At 37.4% G+C, this 23,621-nt stretch overlaps 2 protein-coding genes across 13 annotated transcripts in view; both read left to right on the forward strand.

Annotated features, from left to right (window-relative positions):
* The window catches only part of dnmt3ab (DNA (cytosine-5-)-methyltransferase 3 alpha b), a 44,171-nt gene extending 34,819 nt beyond the window's left edge, over positions 1-9,352 (forward strand). For 8 of the 10 annotated variants that reach the window (XM_041972426.1, XM_041972427.1, XM_041972431.1 and 5 more), the window contains 10 exons: positions 1,974-2,157; positions 2,248-2,332; positions 2,548-2,693; positions 3,050-3,140; positions 3,276-3,424; positions 3,932-4,017; positions 4,497-4,559; positions 4,946-5,015; positions 6,185-6,303; positions 6,451-9,352. In XM_041972426.1, coding sequence (XP_041828360.1) covers positions 1,974-2,157; positions 2,248-2,332; positions 2,548-2,693; positions 3,050-3,140; positions 3,276-3,424; positions 3,932-4,017; positions 4,497-4,559; positions 4,946-5,015; positions 6,185-6,303; positions 6,451-6,592 — 1,135 coding nt within the window. In that variant the 3' untranslated portion in view covers positions 6,593-9,352. The remainder of the gene's footprint in view (positions 1-1,973; positions 2,158-2,247; positions 2,333-2,547; positions 2,694-3,049; positions 3,141-3,275; positions 3,425-3,931; positions 4,018-4,496; positions 4,560-4,945; positions 5,016-6,184; positions 6,304-6,450) is intronic. The other 2 variants (XM_041972433.1, XM_041972436.1) reach the window with 1 other exon arrangement.
* Positions 9,353-13,119: 3,767 nt separating this feature from the next.
* Positions 13,120-23,445, forward strand: dpysl5a (dihydropyrimidinase like 5a). 3 transcript variants are annotated; one of them, XM_041972461.1, is made up of 13 exons: positions 13,120-13,285; positions 15,565-15,835; positions 17,264-17,422; positions 17,863-18,042; positions 18,507-18,575; positions 18,732-18,776; positions 19,040-19,115; positions 19,263-19,419; positions 19,523-19,664; positions 20,098-20,240; positions 20,367-20,574; positions 20,946-21,114; positions 21,878-23,445. In XM_041972461.1, exons 2-13 carry the CDS (start codon positions 15,575-15,577, stop codon positions 21,961-21,963), a joined length of 1,695 nt encoding a protein of 564 aa, XP_041828395.1. In that variant the 5' UTR covers positions 13,120-13,285; positions 15,565-15,574; the 3' UTR covers positions 21,964-23,445. The 3 variants fall into 3 exon arrangements, with proteins under 3 accessions (XP_041828395.1, XP_041828396.1, XP_041828394.1); XM_041972462.1 differs by lacking the exon at positions 13,120-13,285 and adding an exon at positions 13,294-13,489; XM_041972460.1 differs by lacking the exon at positions 13,120-13,285 and adding an exon at positions 15,130-15,365.
* The last annotated feature ends 176 nt before the right edge of the window (positions 23,446-23,621 follow it).

A 23,621-nucleotide genomic window follows, 5' to 3' on the forward strand; every position in this document is an offset into this window, starting at 1 on the left:
GATTATCTCTTGTACATTCAAAATCGTGGTAGTTGTTATAGCTTCATATTTCAAAAATACTGAGCAGACACTAAGTTAGTTCAAACTCATCTGTTGCTTGAAATTTAAATATAAATCAGCTATCAAAAAGATTAATGACGACAGCATTTCCCATAACAAATTATGCAGTTTTTCTTTTTGATTGAGTAAAGTCTTTGAACAGTATAGAAAACTACAAGGAATCAAAGTTTTTTCTGCCAATAATTGTGGACATTATTTTCAGATAAAAGCTCTAATGGCAAAATTATTTCTATCTCTCCATTGTGAAGAATATTTTAAAAATTTCTAGATCCAGGTAGTGATCTAGATTACCCCCAAAATCTAATCAGTTGGTCATTATTTTATTTCTGAAATCTCCTGAAAAGTTTATCAATGTCCATCCAAACCTTGTTGAGTTATGTTGCTAACAGACAGACATACCAATGTCTCTGAATACAGAATACACAACCTCAGCCTTGACAGAAGTAAATAAATATGTAAGATCCCTTTTTATAAGACTTCCATTGAACGTGGTCTATTGCATGTTAGTGTCTGTCTGAGATTTTTCCCTCTACAAGTGTTCACTAAACTTATTTAGAAAAATATACAAATGTGCAGCAAAAGCTAAATAATTCACATGTGGCCATCAGTGTCCCAGTGTTTTTAATTTATGGATCTTATTGAGCCTTAAAGAAGTAAAACCCATGATTTCACAAGAATCAGTAGCTGGTATGCTATTATTCACACAGTTGTTTTTCTAACAGATTGTGTTATCACTGCTTATATTGAATATACAATAGAGGCTTTGTAGTAGGTCAGAAATCTCATAACACTGATACCATCATAGACACTGATTGTCTGGGACCATCATGGAGCTCTGATGGAGGAGGGGCCGGTAAGTATTATGCTGTGTGATTTCACTGTCCATCAGCTGAAGAGACCAGTGTCGGTTATAAATAAAGTCTAATAAAGAAACCCCACAGAGGACAGCTATGAGAACGTGACCTGGAAAAATACTGCTGTGAACAGATTGAGCCTTGTGACATACATAGCGGACTGATCACTACACAGTGCTCTGTTGTGTGTTTATATGATGGCATCTGACATTTGAATGAGTTTCTGGTGATTGCTGCCTCTCAGACTGGCCCATGTGCCAGTAAAAATGATAATACAACAGTGTGGCCTTTTTCTTTGCCTTTGACTGATGAGGAAACTGGATTTAATAGTTTTGTTACTCTTAGTTAATTCCATCAGGAGGCTAAAACAAGCAGCACTACTTCATTAAAAATTTAAATTTTGTACTAAAATTACTTCTCCACAATTTCACTACATCTTTACATCACAGCATCAAACCATACTGAAGATGTTCCTTTTCAAAGGGAATCACAAATATACTGAAAAGAAAAGGGCCCTTTAGGAGTAAAAAGCAATTAATTGTTGGGAACTAATTACATCTGTAAATGAATACAGATTTGGAGTCTTTATAAGAGTTTACAGCAGCAGTATATACAGAATGACATAGGATATAATAGGCTGACTCAAAAGAAATGCACTTGTCTGTTTTTTCTGTAATGTGCTCTTTTGCATCAATGTGGGTGAAATGATTTTTGGACAGCTATTCATTTTTTAAAGGACAAATGTGACAGCCATCAAACAGTCCCAGTTTTCCTTTCTTTCCTAAGAAACGGCTGCTCTCCACTATCTGATCTCTGTGGGTTCTTCCAGCTAAATAAAATAAATTAAATTACTGCCAGAATCAAGAAGATTCAGAGAGTCAACTGCACAGAAAACCCCCCCGATTCTTTATTACACTTCCATCACTTGTTTTCTTCCTCAGCTTTGTGGGATCTCAGACAAAACACATGTATTTATGTATTAGTGGGCTATATGTGGGCTAGATGAAACAAAAATATCTAACATCGCCTGTCCACACACTTTCCTGGTCTTGTGTTCAGGTGCTTCTGCGTGGAGTGTGTGGACCTCCTTGTTGGTCAAGGAGCCGCCCACGCTGCCATCAAAGAGGACCCGTGGAACTGTTACATGTGCAGTCAGAAGGGAGGGTTTGGTCTGTTGGAGCGTCGCACAGACTGGCCCAGCCGTCTCCAGCACTTCTTTGCAAATAATCATGACCAGGATTTTGTGAGTAATTCACTTTCAGGCTGTAAAGTCTAATATCTCGCTCATAGGATTTCCTCACTTTTCTTCACTTTTTACAATGTCGAATCTCAGGATCCACCAAAGCTTTACCCCCCAGTCCTGGTGGAGAAGAGGAAGCCCATTCGTGTTCTGTCGCTATTTGATGGCATAGCAACAGGTTAGGAAGGAAACTTCTATCTGCCTGATTATTGTAATTCTTAAAGATTATCAGTTAACACATTTAATCAATATTGTAGGGAAAATATTGACTTCATTTGATTTACAGGATAATGAAAACAACTCCTGAACTTCATTTTCAAGTGGAACGTTTAGTGCGTGATTAGTCAGGTCTGATAAAATCTTGACTTGTTTGTTTCCTCTACACTCCTGCAGGGCTGCTGGTGTTGAAAGAACTTGGGATCCAAGTGGATCGCTATGTAGCTTCTGAAGTGTGTGAAGACTCCATCACAGTGGGTATCGTCCGGCATCAGGGTCGAATCATGTACGTCGGTGATGTGAGGAATGTCACACGCAAACATGTGAGTTTATGTTCCTTCTGTTGAGTTCAGGATGGCCAGTTGAATTTTGTGTCAGACAAAAAGGTTTGTTTTACTGATTTCTAAAGGTAAGAACCGATCTGAAACCGTCACAAGAAGGCATCACACCAGAACTGTTTCAGCAAGCTCAGAATTTATATTGTCTTAAAAATGGGGGGGGGTGAGTTCATGATGTCTAAATAAGTACAGGCACTAAACCTGCAGATAATTGGCTCTGATTACTCAGGTTATGTATTTATTTTTAATGATGAACCAAAAAAAGTTGGAACATTACATGTCACACAATACCAGAAATACAATAACTTTCTTTAAACTCTGTGTCTCATATCTTTGCACAGATTCATGAGTGGGGTCCTTTTGACCTCATTATTGGTGGAAGCCCATGCAATGACCTCTCAATAGTCAATCCTGCTAGGAAGGGTCTTTATGGTAGGTTTAAACTGCTTCATTTACCTCAAGTTTTACATGTAAAATTCCTGGAAAAATGAAATCAACCATAAATTCCTCAGATTACATCTTTTACAATCCTTCTTCATTTGTTTAATAACGGTTTCTGCACCACAGAGGGGACCGGCCGCCTTTTCTTTGAGTTTTACCGACTGCTCCACGAGGCCCGGCCAAAGGAAGGGGACAGCCGACCTTTCTTCTGGCTCTTTGAAAATGTGGTTGCCATGGGTGTCAGTGACAAGAGGGACATATCTCGCTTTCTAGAGGTCAGCTTCCTCAGTGATGGCTATACTGTCCACAAACTGAAGACATGCAGAAATTGCATATAACAGCAGTCACATCAGGATAGCTGTTTTATGAGCGCCCCCTTGTGGTAATAATACATTATCGCTAGATCATTAGACGGAATCACTGACTCTCTTTACCTTGATTAAACACTGTAAATAAGCTATTTTCATTGTGTTTTAATGAACCCCCAGATAGTGTGTCCTGCTTTCTGTGTTGCATTTTGTCCAATAAAGACCATTAGGTTAACACTAACACCACTTTAAAGTGAATAGGACATTTGGACAGTCTCCAAGCAATTTAAAAGTTTTTTACGCTCTCTTAATTGATTTTTTTGTTTGTTTTGTTTGTTTTTTTTTTTTGCAAAACTACACAAAGATTTCTTTCAAACACATTAACTTTGTGCTTTAAATGTTTAACTACTCTCAGGTTTTTTTTCATGCGTATACTATTTACCTCTTTTTACCTCCTCTTTGCTTTGCTTACAGTGTAACCCAGTGATGATCGATGCCAAGGAGGTGTCTGCTGCCCACCGTGCTCGTTACTTTTGGGGTAACCTTCCAGGCATGAACAGGTCAGTGGATGAAAAAAACAGACTCTCACAGAAGACATGGCATTTATAAAACTGTTTTTAAAATGATAAAGTTTACAGTCATAAATGAATGAAGTTAAGAAATTCTCTGTCTGAGACAACTTTAACATCATATTAATATTATTTACCAGTCTTCTGACTTTTTAATCATCTTAAGTAGATAATTTCTTTTTATTCTGCAGATGTTTTTTTGTTTGGAAATAGCAGTTGACATACCAGTGTGTCACAGAGTTGTGTCTAAATCAAATATATTTCAAAAGCAAGGTCTTTTTGTACATTCAGTAAAGCACATAGTTTTGCTACTTCCAGAGGTGTTATAGCCCTGTTACTAAAAAGTCAGGATACTGAGTGAAATCTAAATAATAGTAGTAAGAAATTTTCTAATTCTGAGTTTGATTCCAGTAAATCACTTAAAAACTGTGAAAAGAAGATTAATCATCCTGTATTATTGTTTCTTAAAGAAAGGGAGAAGAAGACACCATGAGACTTCAACCAGGAAACTTAAATACAAGCAAGCAACTCAGGTTGAGACAGATCAGATATATAATTGTCATCAGTTGTTGTCCAACATTTCATGTCAAAAACTTACTGACTTATATAGTGATGTGAAATGTACCCATAATGATCACAGTCTTAAGTGTAACCTGTCTTGATTTTGCCGATCTGAGCATTTTAATGCTAACTTTAATGCAGAAAGCGCCTCTGTTACATTTTCTGTCCTGCTGAAATAGCGACACGGGCTGTCTTTGCTTGTTACCCATGTAGCTTCCACAAGAGCAAAATGTCATCATAGCAAGCTGGTTCATCATTTTACACATTATATCTGTTTTGGAAACAGAGTTTAAAATGAAGTTTTTCATTTCTACATTAAGTTTAAATGTAAATGGATCCTCTTTGTGTTCCTCCCCAGGCCTTTGACCGCCATGTGCACTGACAGGCTGGACCTCCAGAACTGTTTGGAACACGGCAGAACAGCTAAGGTACATTTGAAATAAAAAGCAAGTTAACTAAGTGCTTGGGAGAAAAAGTCAGAAGTAAGATGCAATCATGGAAAAAAGTGTAGTTTTTGCAGTGATACATTTTTTATTTTCAGTTTAGTAACAGCAAAATATCAAAGCTGATTAGATTTGTTCAAAATATGCAACAGCTAATTTAATTCAGAAAAGTCACGCTGCTGGGTCCATGTGGCAGGAAGAGGTAATAGTTTTTAAAAAAAAATCTGAAAAATCCTGTGCTTTGTTTAAATCCTCAAGTTTTCTAACACATCTGATCTGTATGGAAGCATAGAGCTGTTACCTAAATGAAAAAAGTTGGGGCCTTGTCCCGTTTTAACGTGATAAATTTTATTTAAGAACATGAATTAATGTAGCCTACGGTATGCAGATGTTGTTGCGATCTAGAAATATTGGAGCAAAATACTTTTTGTGGAAATTTTTCTTGTCAAGTTGAAAAATTTCAGTTGTTTTAGTCAATGATTAATTACTCCGATTTATTGTTGTACACACATGAATGTGGGACAGTTGTGAGCAACACGGTACATCACCTGCCTGCGTGCAGCTAGGCGGTGTGTGCATGTGTCTGAGTTGCCATAAAGTGTGTGCGTGCTGCTTTTAGTTAATAACATGTACCTATGATTACGCCAGTGGCTGTCTTCAGGAAATAAAAATAAAAATTATAAAGGCTATAAGCACTTCTGGGACTGGGAGAAATGAGATGTCGACATGAAGCTGCTGTCCTGTCTGCTTTAAGGGTGCAGCGTCAACATTATCACAGTGTCCTCCAAGCGTCACCAAATCTCTCCAGTGAAGTACAACTTAATCCCATTTGGCTAATTAGACATTTCTCTGACCATAGCATGCACAGTTTCCCCATACAAAGATGAAAACGGTTTATAGTCCACATTTTCACTACAAAATGTATCACTTTAAAACTTCATAAGTTTCACATTTTTACAGTAAAACTATCACGTTATAACGTGATGAAGTCCTAATTTTTTGGGATGGGGGGACAGCTCTGCGCTTCCGTAGATCTAGAGAACTGCATCATGAAAGTTTAAAAAGTTTTTATTAAGCTTTGTATCTTTACGAGACATCAAATGGGAAAAAAAAACCCTGCTGTGTTTTTACATTGTTTATTTATTCTCTGCCAGTTTGACAAGGTGAGGACCATCACTACCAGGTCTAATTCTATCAAGCAGGGCAAGGACCAGCACTTCCCTGTCTACATGAATGAGAAGGAAGACATACTTTGGTGCACTGAGATGGAGAGGTATGTCACCATAAATAATCAGACTAAATACGGGTAATACTGAGATCAGAATTTCAAGATTATCTTTCTGTGTTTTCCTCTCGTGTCACTCTGTGTGTCCTTCTGGTTGTGTTTGTGTGTGGTGGTTTGGGTGGTTGCTCTCATCAGGGTCTTTGGCTTCCCTGTCCACTACACGGATGTGTCCAACATGAGCCGACTGGCGAGGCAGAGGCTTCTGGGCAGGTCATGGAGTGTCCCAGTTATCCGCCACCTGTTTGCACCACTTAAAGATTACTTTGCCTGTGTTTGAGCAACACAACAAGTTGCTCAAAACATGCTCTAAATCATTTAGGAACTACAACTATATGTTGTGATTAGATATAAGAGCCTTGATCCTTAAATTATACTTTAGTATAATTTGGAAGCAAAACAGTGACGTAGACATCATATTATTTCTTGTATTTGAATTTAATTCTTATTCTATTTAATTTTTATGTCATTTTACCTTTTTAGCAGTGTTATCAAGTATTGATGATTTGTTTGTGCAAGCTATACTTGAGACTATGCTTTCTTCTCAAGACACTGAGACATATAAGTGCTGAACACATTTTGTAAAAGAGAAGATAATGCGATGGGAAACATCAGACAGACAGGCCTTTTTTTTTATTTTATTTTTTTTTTAAAGATATGTGAAATCTTTCCGCTGTGTGAGCGTACTGTATGTCAAGGCTGCAAGATCACCACCTGCAGTGCAGCCATGCTTCCAGCTACTGAGCCTCACAGAGATGTGAAGAAGAGGAAGGTGCTTTTCTTCAGTGTCGGGAGAGCCGTGTCTCTGAGAATCCAAAATGCCAGATCACATATACCTCTTTGTTTACAGTTTCTACACACAACTGAAGGTAATAAAGGTACTACTGTAATATGGTTACAATACCATGGTGCTCCAAGATGATGAGAAACATCATAGCCCATGTGGCACTACGACTTAAGACAATACAGTGCTCTTTAAACCTGTTGCTGGAATAACTTGTGTTTAATGTTTTTACATTTTTATGAAAAATATAGTCAGTTTTGTGCCGCTTTCTTCACTTCAGAAGAAACATAAAGGTTACATTGCAACAAAGAGCCTGTTCTCTTTTACAGCTTTTATACCGTTTCTACTGGTGCTCATTTAAACTCTCAGCCTTGCTACACTCAGGCTCACGGCCTGGTTCTGCACAGAGAGTGAAGCTAGCCACATGGGAGGTGATGTTTTCTGTCATTCCCAAAAAAAAAAAGAAAAGAAAAAAAAAAAAGAAACAAGCAGACAAAAAAAAACTTCAAAGTCTGTGGTGAGCTACTTTTTTCTAGTTTCATCCTGACTAATGATATTACTGTACAACTGTTAGTAAGCGTGGCTGCTGGGGGGACGGTGACCAGACTGGGGGAGCATCCTCCTCAGCAGCTTCTTCTTTAAACTGAAAACATGTCAGGTGCAAATCCTCAACAACATGGTGCGGCTTCACTAAGTTCTTCTACTTTTTATAGCAATTTTGTGCTGTTTTATCAACATTATAAAGCACTTTTGTATGTATACTTTCTTTTTTTCTTCATTTGTTTTTAAATATTGGTTCTTGTGAATTTTTTTGTTAGTTTTATGATGTGAAACTGATCTACCCTCGTGTAATACTTTTTGTATACAGTAGGGCTGTGCCAATAGAAGTGCAAGTATGGCTTTTGATATGTGAAACTCGTGTTGACTGTACAGTAAGTGGATTGACATCGGTAATCCCAAACTTCTTTCCTTTTTTCACTGTCATCCATTTCCTTGTCAGTTTTCAAGCAGCAACCCAGTATGTTGCCACCAAAATTCAAAGAATGTCTATTTCTATTAAGATTGTAAAATGTAAGAGAGTTTAAGAGCAGAGTAGTCTGCTTTGTGTGATATTTTGTCCCTTGTGAAGGACGATTGGGCCTCTGCTATTCCCTTGATATGTTATAGTGATCATGTTGGTAAATTTTAAGTGCTGATTCTAAGTTGGATAACCAACTAAATTCTCTTGATTGTAACTTCAAAGCTAGATATGGAGGATTTAGGCTGCAGTTTGTCAAAACAAAAAACTGGCATAGTGTTTGACAAGAATGTCGGCACTCAAAGAAAAGAGGCCAATAAAAGCAGATATTATTCCTAATCTATATCATATTTAAGATTCAAAATTTTAAATCTAATTTCTTTATGTAATTCATTTCTTAAGTGACCTTATTGTCATTGTATTGTCCTCGGGCATGAGGCTCACAATGAGCTCCTGCTCTCAATGATAATTTAACCAGATGTTACTCCCCTATTCCCCTCCTCCCCCTCCTCTCATAACACTTAACATCCCTTCAGTTTTGTACATTTGTACATAATTTTCCGGGTGCTGTTCTGATTTTTTTTTTTTTTTTTTTATGAGATGTACAAATATAATTCTTTGCTAATATATATCATAAAAAAATCCTTAGGTTAAAAAGTAAAAATCGAGTGAAAATTTGATTCAGATCTTGCTTTAAGTGTTAGATATTGGGAGACTTCAAGCTTTTTTCATACTGATTTGTTTGTGTCAAGTGAATCCAGATGTAATGTCTTGTGAGCTTAACATTGGCTGATGGACATTATTAAGAGGAACAGTCTTAGCTTCCCTGCACAGCCCTACATAATGCTGTTTTTTGGGTTTTCTGTTTTTTTTTTTTCCAGCTTGTTTCCTTTTGTAAGACTTTCAAAAGAGGGACTGTAGGTGTTTCCAATGGTGCTAAACATTTTATCTAATCAAGAAAAATATATTTGATTGGAAAAAAATAAACATGTCTTGACAATGACTGTTTTAAGTTCCTTGTAGTAATGGAAAATAACTATTATTTCACTCATAAATATTTTAACAAAGGCATTTTAACTTTGTACTTGAAAACATAAGGATAACAAATAATGAAAGGTTTCTTATATTGTTTTAGACTAGAGATTGCTGTAGTTGGTGCTTATCTGTGGGAAAATCGTGTGAGAAAAAAAAAACTTACTGTAGCATATTGTATGCTTAATGCGCATTGCTTCTTATTACTACATTCCATGCCATCATATTCTCCATGTCTGTTTTCAGAAAGTTGCTCTGAATTAACGAGTATTTGTTTATTTCTATCAGCAAGAACTTTTCATTTCACTGTTCAAGGCAGGTCAATACTTTTATATTTGGTGATACTGTTGACGCTCTCTGTGACTTCCTTTCTGTCATATCTGTTTTATGGCCTATATACGCTTTTCCTCAACAACAGTTCGTACAGCAAATGTAGCAGTCATTCTCCACTCTGACCCTCTCATACTTATGTTTAGTGTCCAGAGAGAAGATAAAGGCTCCGTATGTACTTGTGCTGGAGAACACTTGAATAAATGTCTTGTTTTTGTGGGAAAAAAAAAACAAACAAACTTGACACCGTCTGCCTGTTTTTTAATTTGTTTGACAATTTGTCCATTTAAAATCTAATTGAAGATCTTACACCACTATCAAATTTAAAATGTGGCATGAACAGACATCCATTGAAGTTTCATTCAACACATGAAATTGTGAAATTACTTTTTTCAAATTAAGTCAAGTTCATATCCAGCCAGTGAGAAGAAAAACAAAATAAGCAAAAAATGTTTTCATATATATATATATACATACTGTGTATATATAAAATACGGAAATATATGTACATACATATTTGTATTATTATTAATTTATATATATATATACTGCCATTATTTACCCAGGTAGTCCCATTGAGTTACTCTTTCATTTACCAGAGATACCTTCTTTAGACAGATATTAAAAAATAAAAAATGTTAAGTATTTACATTTAGGATTGAATTAATACTGAAGCATATTGCATTCACTTGGGGAAAAAACAAAGTTTTTGCTAAACATTTTTCATAATTATTGAGAACATTATACAAGCTGACGAGATTGATGGAATAATTATGAGCGAGGAAGTCCACCATGACAGGTGGTGTCTGCAGTACTGGAAACTGCTGCTTCAGGACTGCACCGTCAGAACTCTCACTTTTCATAACTACTTCATAGTAACATAAATTATTAATATTAAGAATCATTCACACCATGCACTGTGAGACAATACTAACACCACCCTGTATTTTTACTAATAATTTTAATATGTTCACAACTTGAAATGACACAACAAAGGTTGTAAATGACCGACATCCAATACGTGTGACATTGAAAGAGTGTCCTGAGACTGTGGCTGTGGTCATTAAACTACAGCTGTCATTTCTTACTGTATAATTGGTCTACAGTAAGTGGATAAAAAGTCCAATGTGGCTAAAGATCATCCTGTAAGATGTTAAATAACATTCTTTCCTAACTACCTGTAGGCGAGAGCACAGGAGAACTATGAAGTATGTCTTGATTAAGAAAAAAAGCTTGTTATTATTCTTTTTTTGTAAAATGATCTGGTTAACGGCCAATGCTGTACACTTCCTAAAATTAATTTACCATCTGCGGTTAATAATTAAACTACTGTTACTCTATAAAAGCTCACAGATTCTTTAAATGAAGCCATTTCTCACAAACGTTGATTTGACCAACATTTTTATTTCACAGAATCCATTAAAACTATGAAAAGCACAAGAGTAAATAAAGAATAATTGCCAAACTGTTTAACATCATCAGTTCAAAGTTATTAGCTCGCCATCATACTGCTTAATTATTGTATGCAATAAGACACACCACCTTTCCGTTACAAGGCCACCACACAGACCTCATCCCACACCCACCTCGAGGTCATTTAAAAACAAACTTAACCCATCATCTTTACTGTTGTAGGAAAAGCTGGATACTAATAGATCCCAAGTCCAGCAAGCAACAAGAAAACAACAAAACGCCACACAGAGATTTCTTCCTGTGATGCAACAGTGCAAACCTCCCCCATCTATTCATATATGCATTTTAAAAATAAAAAGCACCCTTAATAATTTGGTAGCTTTCCACATTTTCAGTTTGTTTTATCTTTGAACATCCCTTATATTGTTAATAACACACAAGAAAGGATTCCTCATGTAAGAAATTTGAAGTTTTCATTGCTTTTATCATAAGATTCTGTAACAGAATCACCTCTTTTCTCTTATTTACTTATTATCTTAACATTATTATGATATACGGTACAGTGATATGTGTGTATTAGACTATTACTCCATGAAACATTTAAATATTTCATGTAATGAAAGGTGTTTAAGGTTCTTGAACAATCCTCATCCTGATGACTGTAATTGTCAGGAGGGTTGATGGAGGGTGTAAATATCTTTTGATCTTCAGTTCAGTTTTTTGCCATTAGGGCTGTGAACAAGGAGTGGCAGATCCCTCAGGGTCTTGACTCCTGAGTGTTGACCTCCTTTAGGGCTTTCCTGCTGCTTCTGTCTGCTCGAGCTTCAACATGCTGCCATTCTTCAGCTTTCCATCCCTATGTTTGCACTTGTACCTTGTGTTTTTAAACTGCACCACCTGTTATGCTTTTCATTTATCCATAAGTGTGGCAGATGGGGTTCAGGAATATAAAAACAGAAGATTGTTACTCTATAGAATAAAGCAAATAAATGTCTTCAATCCATGATATTCACTGTAAAAGTAGAGGAAATGTGCGGCTTAGTCACAGATAGTCTGTAAAAGCCAATGAGTATTTTTTCATATATCATCATCGCCCTCTTCCTACAATAGTGGTACAACCTCCTCTGAACGGACACGCCCAAAGTCCAACGTAATTGGATGATGATGCAATCCAGCCTTGATTCAGGGCCGCTGATTGGAGCGTCAAGTCGTTGCACGGCCTGGATGCTGCCTCCTGCGTCAAGTTACCAACAGACACAAAGACTGACACCGAAAATCATGAGCTGTACCTACAACATAAGATGTAGACAGGGTCTGAATTCTGTTTATGTGCATGTAGGATTTTAGTTCATGTTAACTTATTTCACAGTAAGACATAATAAATACTTGCTTTAATATTCAGAATATTTTTTTCCAAGTAACCAAACGTTTCTCACATGAACATAACCTTAAATATAATGCCAGATTTCAACACTATTTTAGTAATCATCTGTAGGAAATGACTTTCTTAAAGCACCAACGTATGAGCTTCTTGCTTTGTCAGGTTTGTTTATGCAGCATCCAGTCTTTGTTTTTGTTTTGGTTTTTTTTAGCAGGTGAAATGCACCATTGCAACAGCATCAAGTCAGATTCATTTGAATCAGTAGGCATAAAGGACCCCATGTTATCATGCTGCATTCACATGTTTTATGGCCAGTTTTTTTATATGTTGCATATCATGAACTGTCTCTCTTCTCCACATTCTGCTCTCCTGTCATTGTGGTACAGGTTGATTTTACTTTAATTTTCTTCAAGAATGCCATTAGAAAACTGCTCTGTTTTTTTCTTCTATGATTATCCACCACGGTTGTCAGCTTTATCTGCTGTTTAATACTAAAAACAAAGATCACGCGTGCTTCTTTTTACAGCCTAAAGATGTTTACTCATTGAAAGCTGCTTTAACTAGATTCACGAATCTAAATAATTTTATCCCAATATTTTTAGATCTTGAGGTCCAGGATAAGCACTGAGCACATAAGAAGTTCATAAATGTGAAGCCTTTACCTTTCGAAGAAGGATATTTTCACTGCTTTTCTATTCTCAACTAAAGATGTAACTTATCAGCAGACTTTTCCGTGGCAAATGTTGGATCATGGTTTTAGTCTACACAAATAATGTTTTTTGTTTTGGAAAACTAAACCGGAAGTCTTAGTTTTATCTCCATGCCGACTTCACAGTGATGATGCTGCGGTCTGCTGGTGGCGGACCGGCCAGGAAGGCATCCATCTGGTGTATGTACGTGTGTGTGTGTGTGTGTCTCCTTGGGAAGTGCCATCCACGGATTGTGTTGCCTTCTGTTCCTGTCAGAAAGTAACCAGAGAGCCGCGTTGAGCAGCAGCAGCAGACCTACTGAGGAGGTATGTGCTCCACATTATCAGCATTATTAGGGCCGGTGGGCTGCGGTGGCTTCAGTCGGAGAGGGGAAATCCTCTCCCGCAGCCTGGAGACTTTGTTTCCACGCCGCCCCGTCTACGCGTCTGGGTGTCTGCCCTGCCTGCTGTTCCTGCCTTCCTCCCCAGGATTTATCCACACCTTGAAGTACAACCACACCTCTTCACCAGGCATAAGGGCTGCATTTTTTTTTTTTTTCTTTTTTTTATGCGAGGTGACTTTGCAAGTAGGTCTTAATTATAGAAGGGTGGTGGTTTGTAAGTCGGTAATGAACGCTGTGCAACCGATCATGATGGAGACCGGTTTCTTTGTGTCAAGTGGCACAAGTGCAAGTGTCAACATCTCACTGCGGTCACAATTAATCAAAATGTTGAATGCAAAAAATAATTTTGGATTGGCACTAAATATGTGTGTTAAAACTGATTTTTTTGGATAAATCAAATATTAAATTTACACCAAAATATTAATCCATTTAGTTGTTTCTCAGTAAACAACTTCCATAATGTTTGCGCACTTATTGGCACAGTGTTGTGCTAACAACTTGATTATACCTGTCATGGGTAATGGTGTCTTTAAGCTTTAAGAAACAGGGGAAGATGGCAGTTCAACATGAAACATGTCAGTATCAGAGGATGGATTTCTCAACCACATCTCACTATCATCCATCAGATCTGAATGTGTAAAGGGGTCCATGCCATGCAGTGAAGTTGCCGCACCCTCATACGTACGCGTCATGCGCGCACGTAAGCGCAAAGATGGACACACTAACACACACACACACACACACACACACACACACACACACACACACACACACACACACACACACACACACACGAGTCCGACACTGCTAGAGAGGTGTGGAGGGAAGGAAAATATAGTGCAGGACAGATCTTTTAAATGGTTTCTTTGTTTATTATGACTAAATAATCCCAGATAGAAGCTTAATGACACCTATTATACTCCAGAACTTGGCTTTAAAAAAAAGAAAACTGTAACGGATTTTAATAAGTAAGAATTTAAAGTGAATTTAAAGAATTTAAAGTGGATTAGAGTTTTTTTTTAACACTTAGCAAACCAGCGATCCCATCAGTCTCCCCACTAAATTTTATGTAGGCACTAACAGCAACATGTTTAAAGGATTTTACATTATTTGTTTTTGTTGTCAAAATATAATACGATGTGGGTACTTGTTAGGAGATACATGTGTCTGTTCTAAGGCAGTTTTTAAACCCCTTTGAACATGAGATAAAAATAACCATCACTTTGTATTGTACAGTATGCTTCCATAACCTTCCCCAGTTATGTAGAGAACCCAGACATTATACCCTTTTTCCACTGAATGGTGTGGCTTAACTTAACTTGAATCTATACTCACTTTTGTCTGTGGGTTCCTGTTGGGGTTAGTACCCAACTTTGTTAACTCCACCATTAAGGCTTTAGATTTTATATCTTTTTTGTGAGGGTCCTAATCTTCTTGCTGGGAAACAAAATGATTTAATTTCTGCATCCAAAGGTTCAGATCCAGGTGCTCCAGGTAAATCTTTGTTAATTTTTAACATATGAAATTATTACTGACACTTAAAGTTCATAACTTTTAAGTAAGCATATACAGGAAGGTTACACTTTTGATTATACACACACACACACACACACACACACATATATATATATATATATATTTATATATATATATATGTATATATATATATATATATATATACACTTTCAGCCTCTGTATTCTGTACGATAATCTTCACAATGTGTTGGGTTCATTGTTAGTAGCTTTGTGCCTCTTTAGTCTGTTTAAAATAATGGTCTTATTGAGCCCTTGTTAAGCTTATTGTGAACCACAACTGGATTCAGCTTTTTTTTTTGTTTTCACCACATCATCACCGTCTACTGGAACGTCAGGTCTCAGGCAGTGACTGACACAGCCTACTTAATGCTGAAGCTGATGTCAGTCATAGTCTGACAGACTGGTCACAGAGTAGCATCGCTGAGCCTTCTCTTCTTTTTAGCCTTATTAAACCATCTCAAAATGAGGTACTGAAACAAGGTTAATTTTCTCTGCATTATTGCCTTTTTTTGTTATGTATTAAGTTAGAATTAGGTGTAATTTTTTTCTTCATTTGTATGAGGTATTAAGAGTATTTAAGTCATATCACCGTACTGTGGTATTTGTCAAAGATGCTTGTCAAAAATTCTTCATTTTAGTAAATGTGTGTTTCTCTTGTCCTCACAGAGCAATCGCCATGTCTTCCAGCTCAGCAATGGTGCGGATTCTTATAAAGGGTGGTAAGGTGGTGAATGATGACTGCACCCAGGAGGCTGATGTCTACATTGAGAATGGCATCATCCAGCAGGTGGGAAAGGAGCTAATGATCCCTGGAGGGGCCAAAGTTATTGATGCCTCAGGGAAACTTGTGCTTCCAGGGGGCATCGACACCAGCGTCCACCTGGAGGAAAGCTTTATGAATGCAATCACGGCAGATGATTACTACAGTGGCACCAAGGTAATAACCATCTGAAAATGCAAATGTGTTACTTTGTCCAGCTGATAAAAAATAAGAAATGTTTCTCATTGATGTTAATTTTAGCCAAGATGACAGTGATGCTTGTTGGTTTTTGTTTCAATGCCTCTTAGTATTTTAGGATTAAATGTGTTGCTTATTTTAGGCAGAAATGCTCTTGATACACAAGGAAGAAGTTAGAGCATCATGTTGAAGGATCAGCACAACTGGTGTAGTAAAATAATATCTATTATAAAGCAAAATGAAATGAGCTGCTAAAGACTGATGGTGTCCATTTGAGCACCTAAATTCAGCTGCTTGGCTTTAAAGTTAAGACATTTACTGGTAGGTGAATAATGTAGACTTCAGAATGTTTTACTAAATCTTGATTATAAACCTTGGGAGACAAGCACGTGGTCTTTGTTAGCAAGGCTGATAGCTGCTAAATGCTAATTTGATTAGACTGGGATACCCCACTCTGCTGTAGGGCACCATGATGACTCATCACTCTGGAGCGTTGTAAAATACTGGGAGATGAGAGGTGACGGATGCTGTGACCGAACAGACTAGCAGACACCGGTGACAGACACTATTCTCCACTGTTCCCCATCTCATCACCGCCCCTCCCAAACCTTCCCATGCGCCTGAACAAAATCCAGAGACAAATGCAGATCAGTATCTGTTTCCTTGGATACCAGGGGGCTGCTGCAAAGACTGCCGCAAAGCCTTTTCACTCACGCCATTGTTGCAAGAAACAATGGAGCTCAGACCCACGCCCCCCTCTCCCCTCCCACCTGCCCCCTTCCCAGTGCACACCACTCAACTCCCTCTAGGGTCAGCTGACAGATGCTCAGTGAGGCATGCACTTATGCACAAAAAAGCTCTGTCTTCATTTGTTGGGGTTATTAGGCTTTACTGACGTAAATCTGCTTTTGGAGAATGAGCAAGTAAAAAGTGTTGAGAAATTAAGCAATTACGGCTTTCAGCCGCTCATGATTACACTGTGACAAGGAGTCAGTCTAGAGCTTTAACTGCTGATAGATTTATTTTTCACTAAGCAGTAATCTACATATAACCATAAACATAAACACTGAAGGTTTTACTGTCAGTGCTTTGACCAGAAGTTGAGGTAATTAGAAGATTACGGTTCCTTTAGAGTTAAATGCATCATGAATCAATTTCTTCTGTTTACTATGTCACTAAATGTCTTGTTTTGATTTGAGCTATTAAGGTAATTCTTTAAGTTTTGAATCTTAAACAATCAATCAATAGCAAAAATATTTGATGAAAGAATTTCTTTGCAATATATATATATATATATATATATATATATATATATATATATATATATCTGTTTAAAATAAAGAAAAAAAACTATGATAACACAGGGGAGACAACACACTAAATATCTATTATTTGGAATTCTTCCAGGCTGCATTAGTTGGCGGTACAACAATGGTGATTGGACACGTTCTGCCAGAGAAGAATGAGTCTCTGATGGATGCCTACGAGAAGTGCCGGAGCTTGGCAGACCCCAAATCCTGCTGTGACTATGCTCTACATGTGGGAGTTACTTGGTGGGGACCCAGGGTAGGAAAACAGTTCTCGTACTCCTTCCCCCACTCCAACTCTACAGTCATTTTTTAAATTTAGTCTTTAAGTAGTATGATATTATGTATGTGCCAGTGAATTATATTATTTACAAAAAACGTAAAAAAAAAAAAAAGTAATTTTGCCAAAAATATTTGAACTTACTGTGCAAATGTCACATGTAAATTACAAAATATTAACTAAGCAAGAAACTCTTAGACGGTAATTTTTTTCTAATAATTTTTCTTGTCAGAACAGCTAAAGGCTATTCTATTATCCTACTTATTTACAAGAGTAAATAATCAAACAACCACAAAAACATACGTACAAACAGAGAGTTAGTTTAATTAGTTTCCTTAATTCATTTGATCATACCTGGAATATTCCTGTGCAAGCAAACTTTACAGGTTGGTGCTAGATTTCCACTTCCCCTCTTTCAGGTTAAAGCTGAAATGGAGAAGCTGGTGAGAGAAAAAGGAGTGAATTCCTTCCAGATGTCCATGGCTTATAAGGACATGTTCATGCTGAGGGACAGTGAGCTCTTCCAGGCCCTACAGCACTGTAAGGACATCGGGGCAATTGCAAGGGTTCATGCTGAGAACGGGGAGCTGGTGGCAGAGGTGAGGATGAATGTTGATGATGATACACTTTACTTGAAATTTTGTTAATTGACATTTACGTGAAAATAAAAAGTATTGAAACTTATAGGTTTTACATATCAGAAAATGATATTATGTTCCTGAAGTGTTCATCCTAGCAAGGCCAGATCATGTAAAGTTCAGAAAAATTGTTAAAACAATAACAATCTACATCTCAGACTTTACAGGCCTTAGGATGTTAAAAATGAAACTTTACAACAGTACAGTTAGAAAAGGACTGCACAAGTGTGGTTTGTGTGGAAGGAGAAACTTTATTATTCACAAACGGCTTCTGTTTAGTTTTTGTTGATCTGTTCTAGTTATCTAATTTTAAGACCTGGTAAGAGCCAGAGGCTGTAGTTAACAGATATTTTATTTATTTATTTATTTATTAATTAGAATTGATCATTCTCAGATTTTTAAATAATCTTTTTTACATTTTTCAGGGTGCAAAGGAAGCATTAGACCTGGGTATCAGTGGCCCAGAGGGGATTGAAATCAGCCGACCTGAAGAGGTAATATACTTAGAGTTAACCAGCCAGAATCTGTCAATAAAAAAAAAAAAAAAAACTTTTGGTTATTCCAATTATTTGGAATATAATTATTATCCCTATGACCAAATAAATCCAGTACCACTGTGTGATCTCTCACAGCCTTTGGTTTCTTTACAGCTGGAGGCAGAAGCAACACATAGAGCCATTACCATCGCCAACAGGGTGAGTGAGACTGATGAAGGGAGAAAATGTCATGTAAATATACTACAGAGCTAATATTGTCATGGGTTAGGCTTTCTAACCATCATACAAGTTAAACTTAGTCATGTTAGCACTGTCATTGGACAGTGTATGAGCGGTACCTTGCTAATATTAGCATTAAAACTAATGTAAGCATTAATAATAATGTACACTTACAGAATTGTTAACATGGCAGTAGTTAGTCACAAAATGATCATTTACCTCTTGTATTTGTTTCCTGTCAGGCCCACTGCCCAATCTATCTTGTGAATGTATCCAGTATGTCTGCAGGAGATGTAGTGGCTACAGCCAAGATGCAAGGTCAGATTAATGTTCCTTTACATTTGGTATTACTAGCAATCAAGCAAGTTTACTTACAGATAATCTGCATTTCAGGTAAAGTCAGTGTTTCTGTGCTTTCCTTTTTCATCACTGGATTCAATGTGTATACATATTGTCTGATCACAGGTAAGGTGGTCCACGGAGAAACATCCACAGCCCACGCTGTCCTGAATGGCATGCAGTACTATCATCAGGACTGGTCCCATGCAGCCGCCCATGTCACCGTGCCTCCTCTCCGCCTGGACCCCAATACTCCAAATTTCTTAATGAGTCTGTTGGGAAAGTGAGGAAGAGCATATGCAATGTCTCAGTGATATGAACTAATGTCAGTGCTATTGATGCACTAATAAATGTGGATAACTGTGAACTCCTCTCTCCTGTCACAGTGACACTCTGAATGTTTTGGCGTCCGATCACCGTCCATTTACACTCAAACAGAAAGCCATGGGCAAGGATGACTTCACAAAGATCCCCCATGGCCTTCCAGGCATTCAGGACCGCATGAGTGTCATCTGGGAGAAAGGAGTGGTAAGTGCAGCTCTTTTCTTCCTTTCCTTTCTTCCGTGCACAGATAGCACTTGTGTTTTTGTTTGGTGGTTATGGATGTGATCTACTAAGGGACATATTACAGACAAAAATGGTCCGTACTTATATAGTGCTTTGATCCAAAGCGGTTTACATGTACGTCACATTCACACACTGATGGCGGAAGTTGCCATGCAAGGCTCTCAACCATGACCCATCAGGAGCAATTAGGGGTTCGGTGTCTTGCTCAGGGACACCTAGACATGAACTCGATCGGTCGGGATTGAACCGGCAACCCTTGGGCTACAGGATGTTCACTCTACCCACTGAGCCATGCCACCCAAAAGAAGCACAAAAACTTGCTTTTGATGAGGGTTTTTAAGTTCATAACTTGTGTTCAAAATAAGATTAAGTTTATATCTGTTATAATTCACAGATTGGAGGTAAAATGGATGAGAATCGCTTTGTTGCTGTCACAAGCTCAAATGCAGCCAAGATCTACAACCTCTACCCCAGGAAAGGAAGGATCATCCCTGGAGCAGATGCTGATGTGGTGGTTTGGGATCCCGAGGGATCCAAGTATGAAACTCAATCCATTTATCGACCAGCTTGTCTCACTGCAGCTTTTATCTCATGTGTCTGAAGCTGATCTACTTTTTGCCTGACTAAACTGAGTCATCTGTGTTCCTCCAACTCTGCTTGTAGGATCATCTCAGTGGAAAACCAGGTCCAGGGAGGTGATATAAATCTGTATGAAGGTCTCCGTTGTCACGGGGTGCCCTTGGTCACCATTAGCCGTGGGCGCCTGGTCTATGAAAATGGCATGTTCACATGTGCTGAGGGTTCTGGGAAGTTTTGCCCATTGAGGACTTTCCCAGATTACCTCTACAAGAAGATGGTTCAGAGGGAAAAGGTATCAGATTGACTGGAAATACACATTAAGCATATGTAGAGATGTTTACCATTGTTTACATAGACAGCAACTGTGATTCTTGTATGATAAATGCTGTAATAATCCATTTTTATAGAATGTAATGTATGATATTGCAAAAGTCTAGATACATTTAATTTCTCCTAGTTTTTAAACCTAATTGAGTTCTGTTTAAGAAGCATTTTAGGATGAGCTCACATGTTTTATCTTCCACAATTAGCGATGCCAATCCCTGCTTCTTTATATGCGGACTTTATTTTCTTTCAATGTTAACAGGTAGATTTTTTTTTAGTTTATTCACCATCGTTAACCTGCTTGTATTTTTCATGTCTATTACCACCTTGTTGCACCAGTGCCAGGCTGTGAAAGCTGTGGAGCGGGAACCCTACACAGGTGAAGTTGTTGCTGTGGCTAATTCTGGAAAGAGGGACTTGGGTGCTCCAGATCTGGACACTCCAACGCGCCCCTGCACCAGGCATGGAGGCATGAGGGACCTCCATGAGTCCAGCTTCAGCCTGTCTGGTGAGGACCAACAAAACTTAAAGTCACAAGGAAATACCTGGGTTTTGCACATAACATTAATTATGCAAACAAAATATTTTTCATATTTTTCCACTTATAAAAATGAGAAAATATTGATAGCTTTTAAAGAACAAGCTAAGAATTGGCCTGATGATGGTGCTGTTGTGACCAGTATTGCAGGGAGTTAGCCCCACAAAGACTAGGTAGAACAGGAGATGTCTGCACAAATCATGGACATTTTTTATTGATTGCAATGATTAGATAAGGTTATTAAAAGACATTTATGATTATTTTATACCCATAGATATTTATGCATATTTAGACTAATACCTACCCTGTAGCTGCTGATTCTGAATGTGGGAAATTATGGGAAATTATACAAGCCACTTTCAACAAACAGAACAAATTAACAAGTTAAAACTTAAAACCTTATAAAGTGTCAAGTCTATGATGTTTTGATGCCATGAGATTCATGCTGTTTAAGTGACAAAATACTTTATTCACTTACGATGTTAATGTGGACAGAAAGATTTGTGCTACAAGATACTTGATTTTTTATATCATCAAAAATTACTTCTAAGTCAGAAAAACTGCTTTGTGAGCAAATGGAATGTGAAGAATTTCTTTCATCTTTTGATGCACTTCTCCAGTCTGCCTAGAACTTAGCAGAGGCTGTTAAGAAATGGCTTAGCAGGTTCCTACAAATACAAGTTTGTTTTGTTTCAGTGGTGAACTCACATGATCCTGTTTCCTCCAACTTCAGGTGCTCAGATTGATGACAGCATTCCAAAAAGATCCTCTGCCAGGATCTTGGCTCCTCCTGGAGGTAGATCCAGCGGAATCTGGTAACCAATCAGAGGCTTGTGACATAAAGTGGAAGAATGTCACTTGAGGAAAATTTACAACCAAGCAAGATTTGTTTTTGTCTCTGGAATATTACAATATGTGTTGAATAATGGATTTTTTTTTATTTAAACTGAGCACAGTTATTTAAAATGGTAATATTGTATGAATTTGTGATAATAATATCGCAGCAAAGCCAGGGAACATGTTTTGCTGTGAGGTTACAGCAACCAAATTCCAGTCAAATGTCAACCAAATAAGGACCAGATAAAACAAAAAGAGTTTGAGTTGAATTACTTTGGTTAATGGACCATGATAGGAAAAGTCTGTGTATCTTACAAATAGTTCTTGAAAATGAAGGTGAGTCTTGGTTTTATGATGCGATTGTGTTACCTCACTGTAATATACAATTTTGCACTTGTATCATGTACTATTTAGATGCCTTTTTACATGATTTAATGTCACAAAATGTCTTTTTACTGTGAGCTATGGTGAATGAAATGTAATTAATTATTATAAGGATGCTGACATGAATGAGGTTAATTAACAAATAATTGCTAGCGATCAATTGATGAGCAAAAATAAGTCATGCTTTCCTTTGTAATAGTTTTATTTTTATATAACATTATTTGTGTTGTTGTTTTTCGTTATAATTAATTCATCTAGAAGAAGGAGATTTGTGTTCAGTGGTTCAACATTGTTATATTAGCATTTCAGATCATGTTTACAGCGTTTAGCAGAACAAACTTCTGTTCCACCTCCACCAAAATGTGAATGAGCCTCTGCTGTGACTCCTGTGCATGTTAACATGACTAGATCTACATCAAGCACAACTAGTAATTATGTTAAGCAGCATTCTTTGTGATCTGATTCATTTCCACAGAGAGCAAAAAGTCTCACCCAGATTGCCTTTTCACACCTTAAAACAACGATGCCCTCAAATGTTTTGTCCCACACCACCAGTGCAGATCATGACATGTTGATCACTGACATTTCTTTTTTACAGATCTGATTTGTTCTGGTCTGAAAGGGCCGAGTGTAAATGTTCCTCTGACTGACACTTCCAATGTAACATACCACTGTGAGCATATAGAGAAGATGAAAATCCTCTTTAGAAGATGTTAGTTAATGCCAAGTCTCCACATGGGATCAAATGCCTTCTTATGCCACCGAAAGTTTCTATGTTTGTTTAGCAACTACAAAAAAGCACTGATACTTACTTAAGCGCTCTGTTACTGTAGATTTTGTGGTTCTTATTTCCTTAAATTTACATGCAAATAATTGTACCTGATTGTATTCTGTTTTTGTTAAGTATAAGCCCACAGCTTACTGTTTGGTCTCTGGACATAATTCACTTTGGTCTTTTCTCTCCCAACTGTACACTGGTGCTGAACAATGTGTGATCACATTGAATTCCTGTCTCTTATTTTATTTTATTGCAGCTCTTTATCACATGATTTGAGTGCAAATAAACCACAATGAAATCAAGTCATGTGGTGGAAAGTATATTTTAGGTAGCTGTTCTTAACTTAAGTAGATCAGTTTTTCACGTTGCCTTGCCCCCACATTTTGCAGAGGTAAAATATCCCTTTTCTATTGGAAATCAAGTAGTAGTGGTCTTTCTTATGAGCTTGAGTAATTAATAATTTCATAAAATGTGGAAC

This window comes from Melanotaenia boesemani, chromosome 20, assembly GCF_017639745.1.
Source record: "Melanotaenia boesemani isolate fMelBoe1 chromosome 20, fMelBoe1.pri, whole genome shotgun sequence".
Taxonomy (NCBI): domain Eukaryota; kingdom Metazoa; phylum Chordata; class Actinopteri; order Atheriniformes; family Melanotaeniidae; genus Melanotaenia; species Melanotaenia boesemani.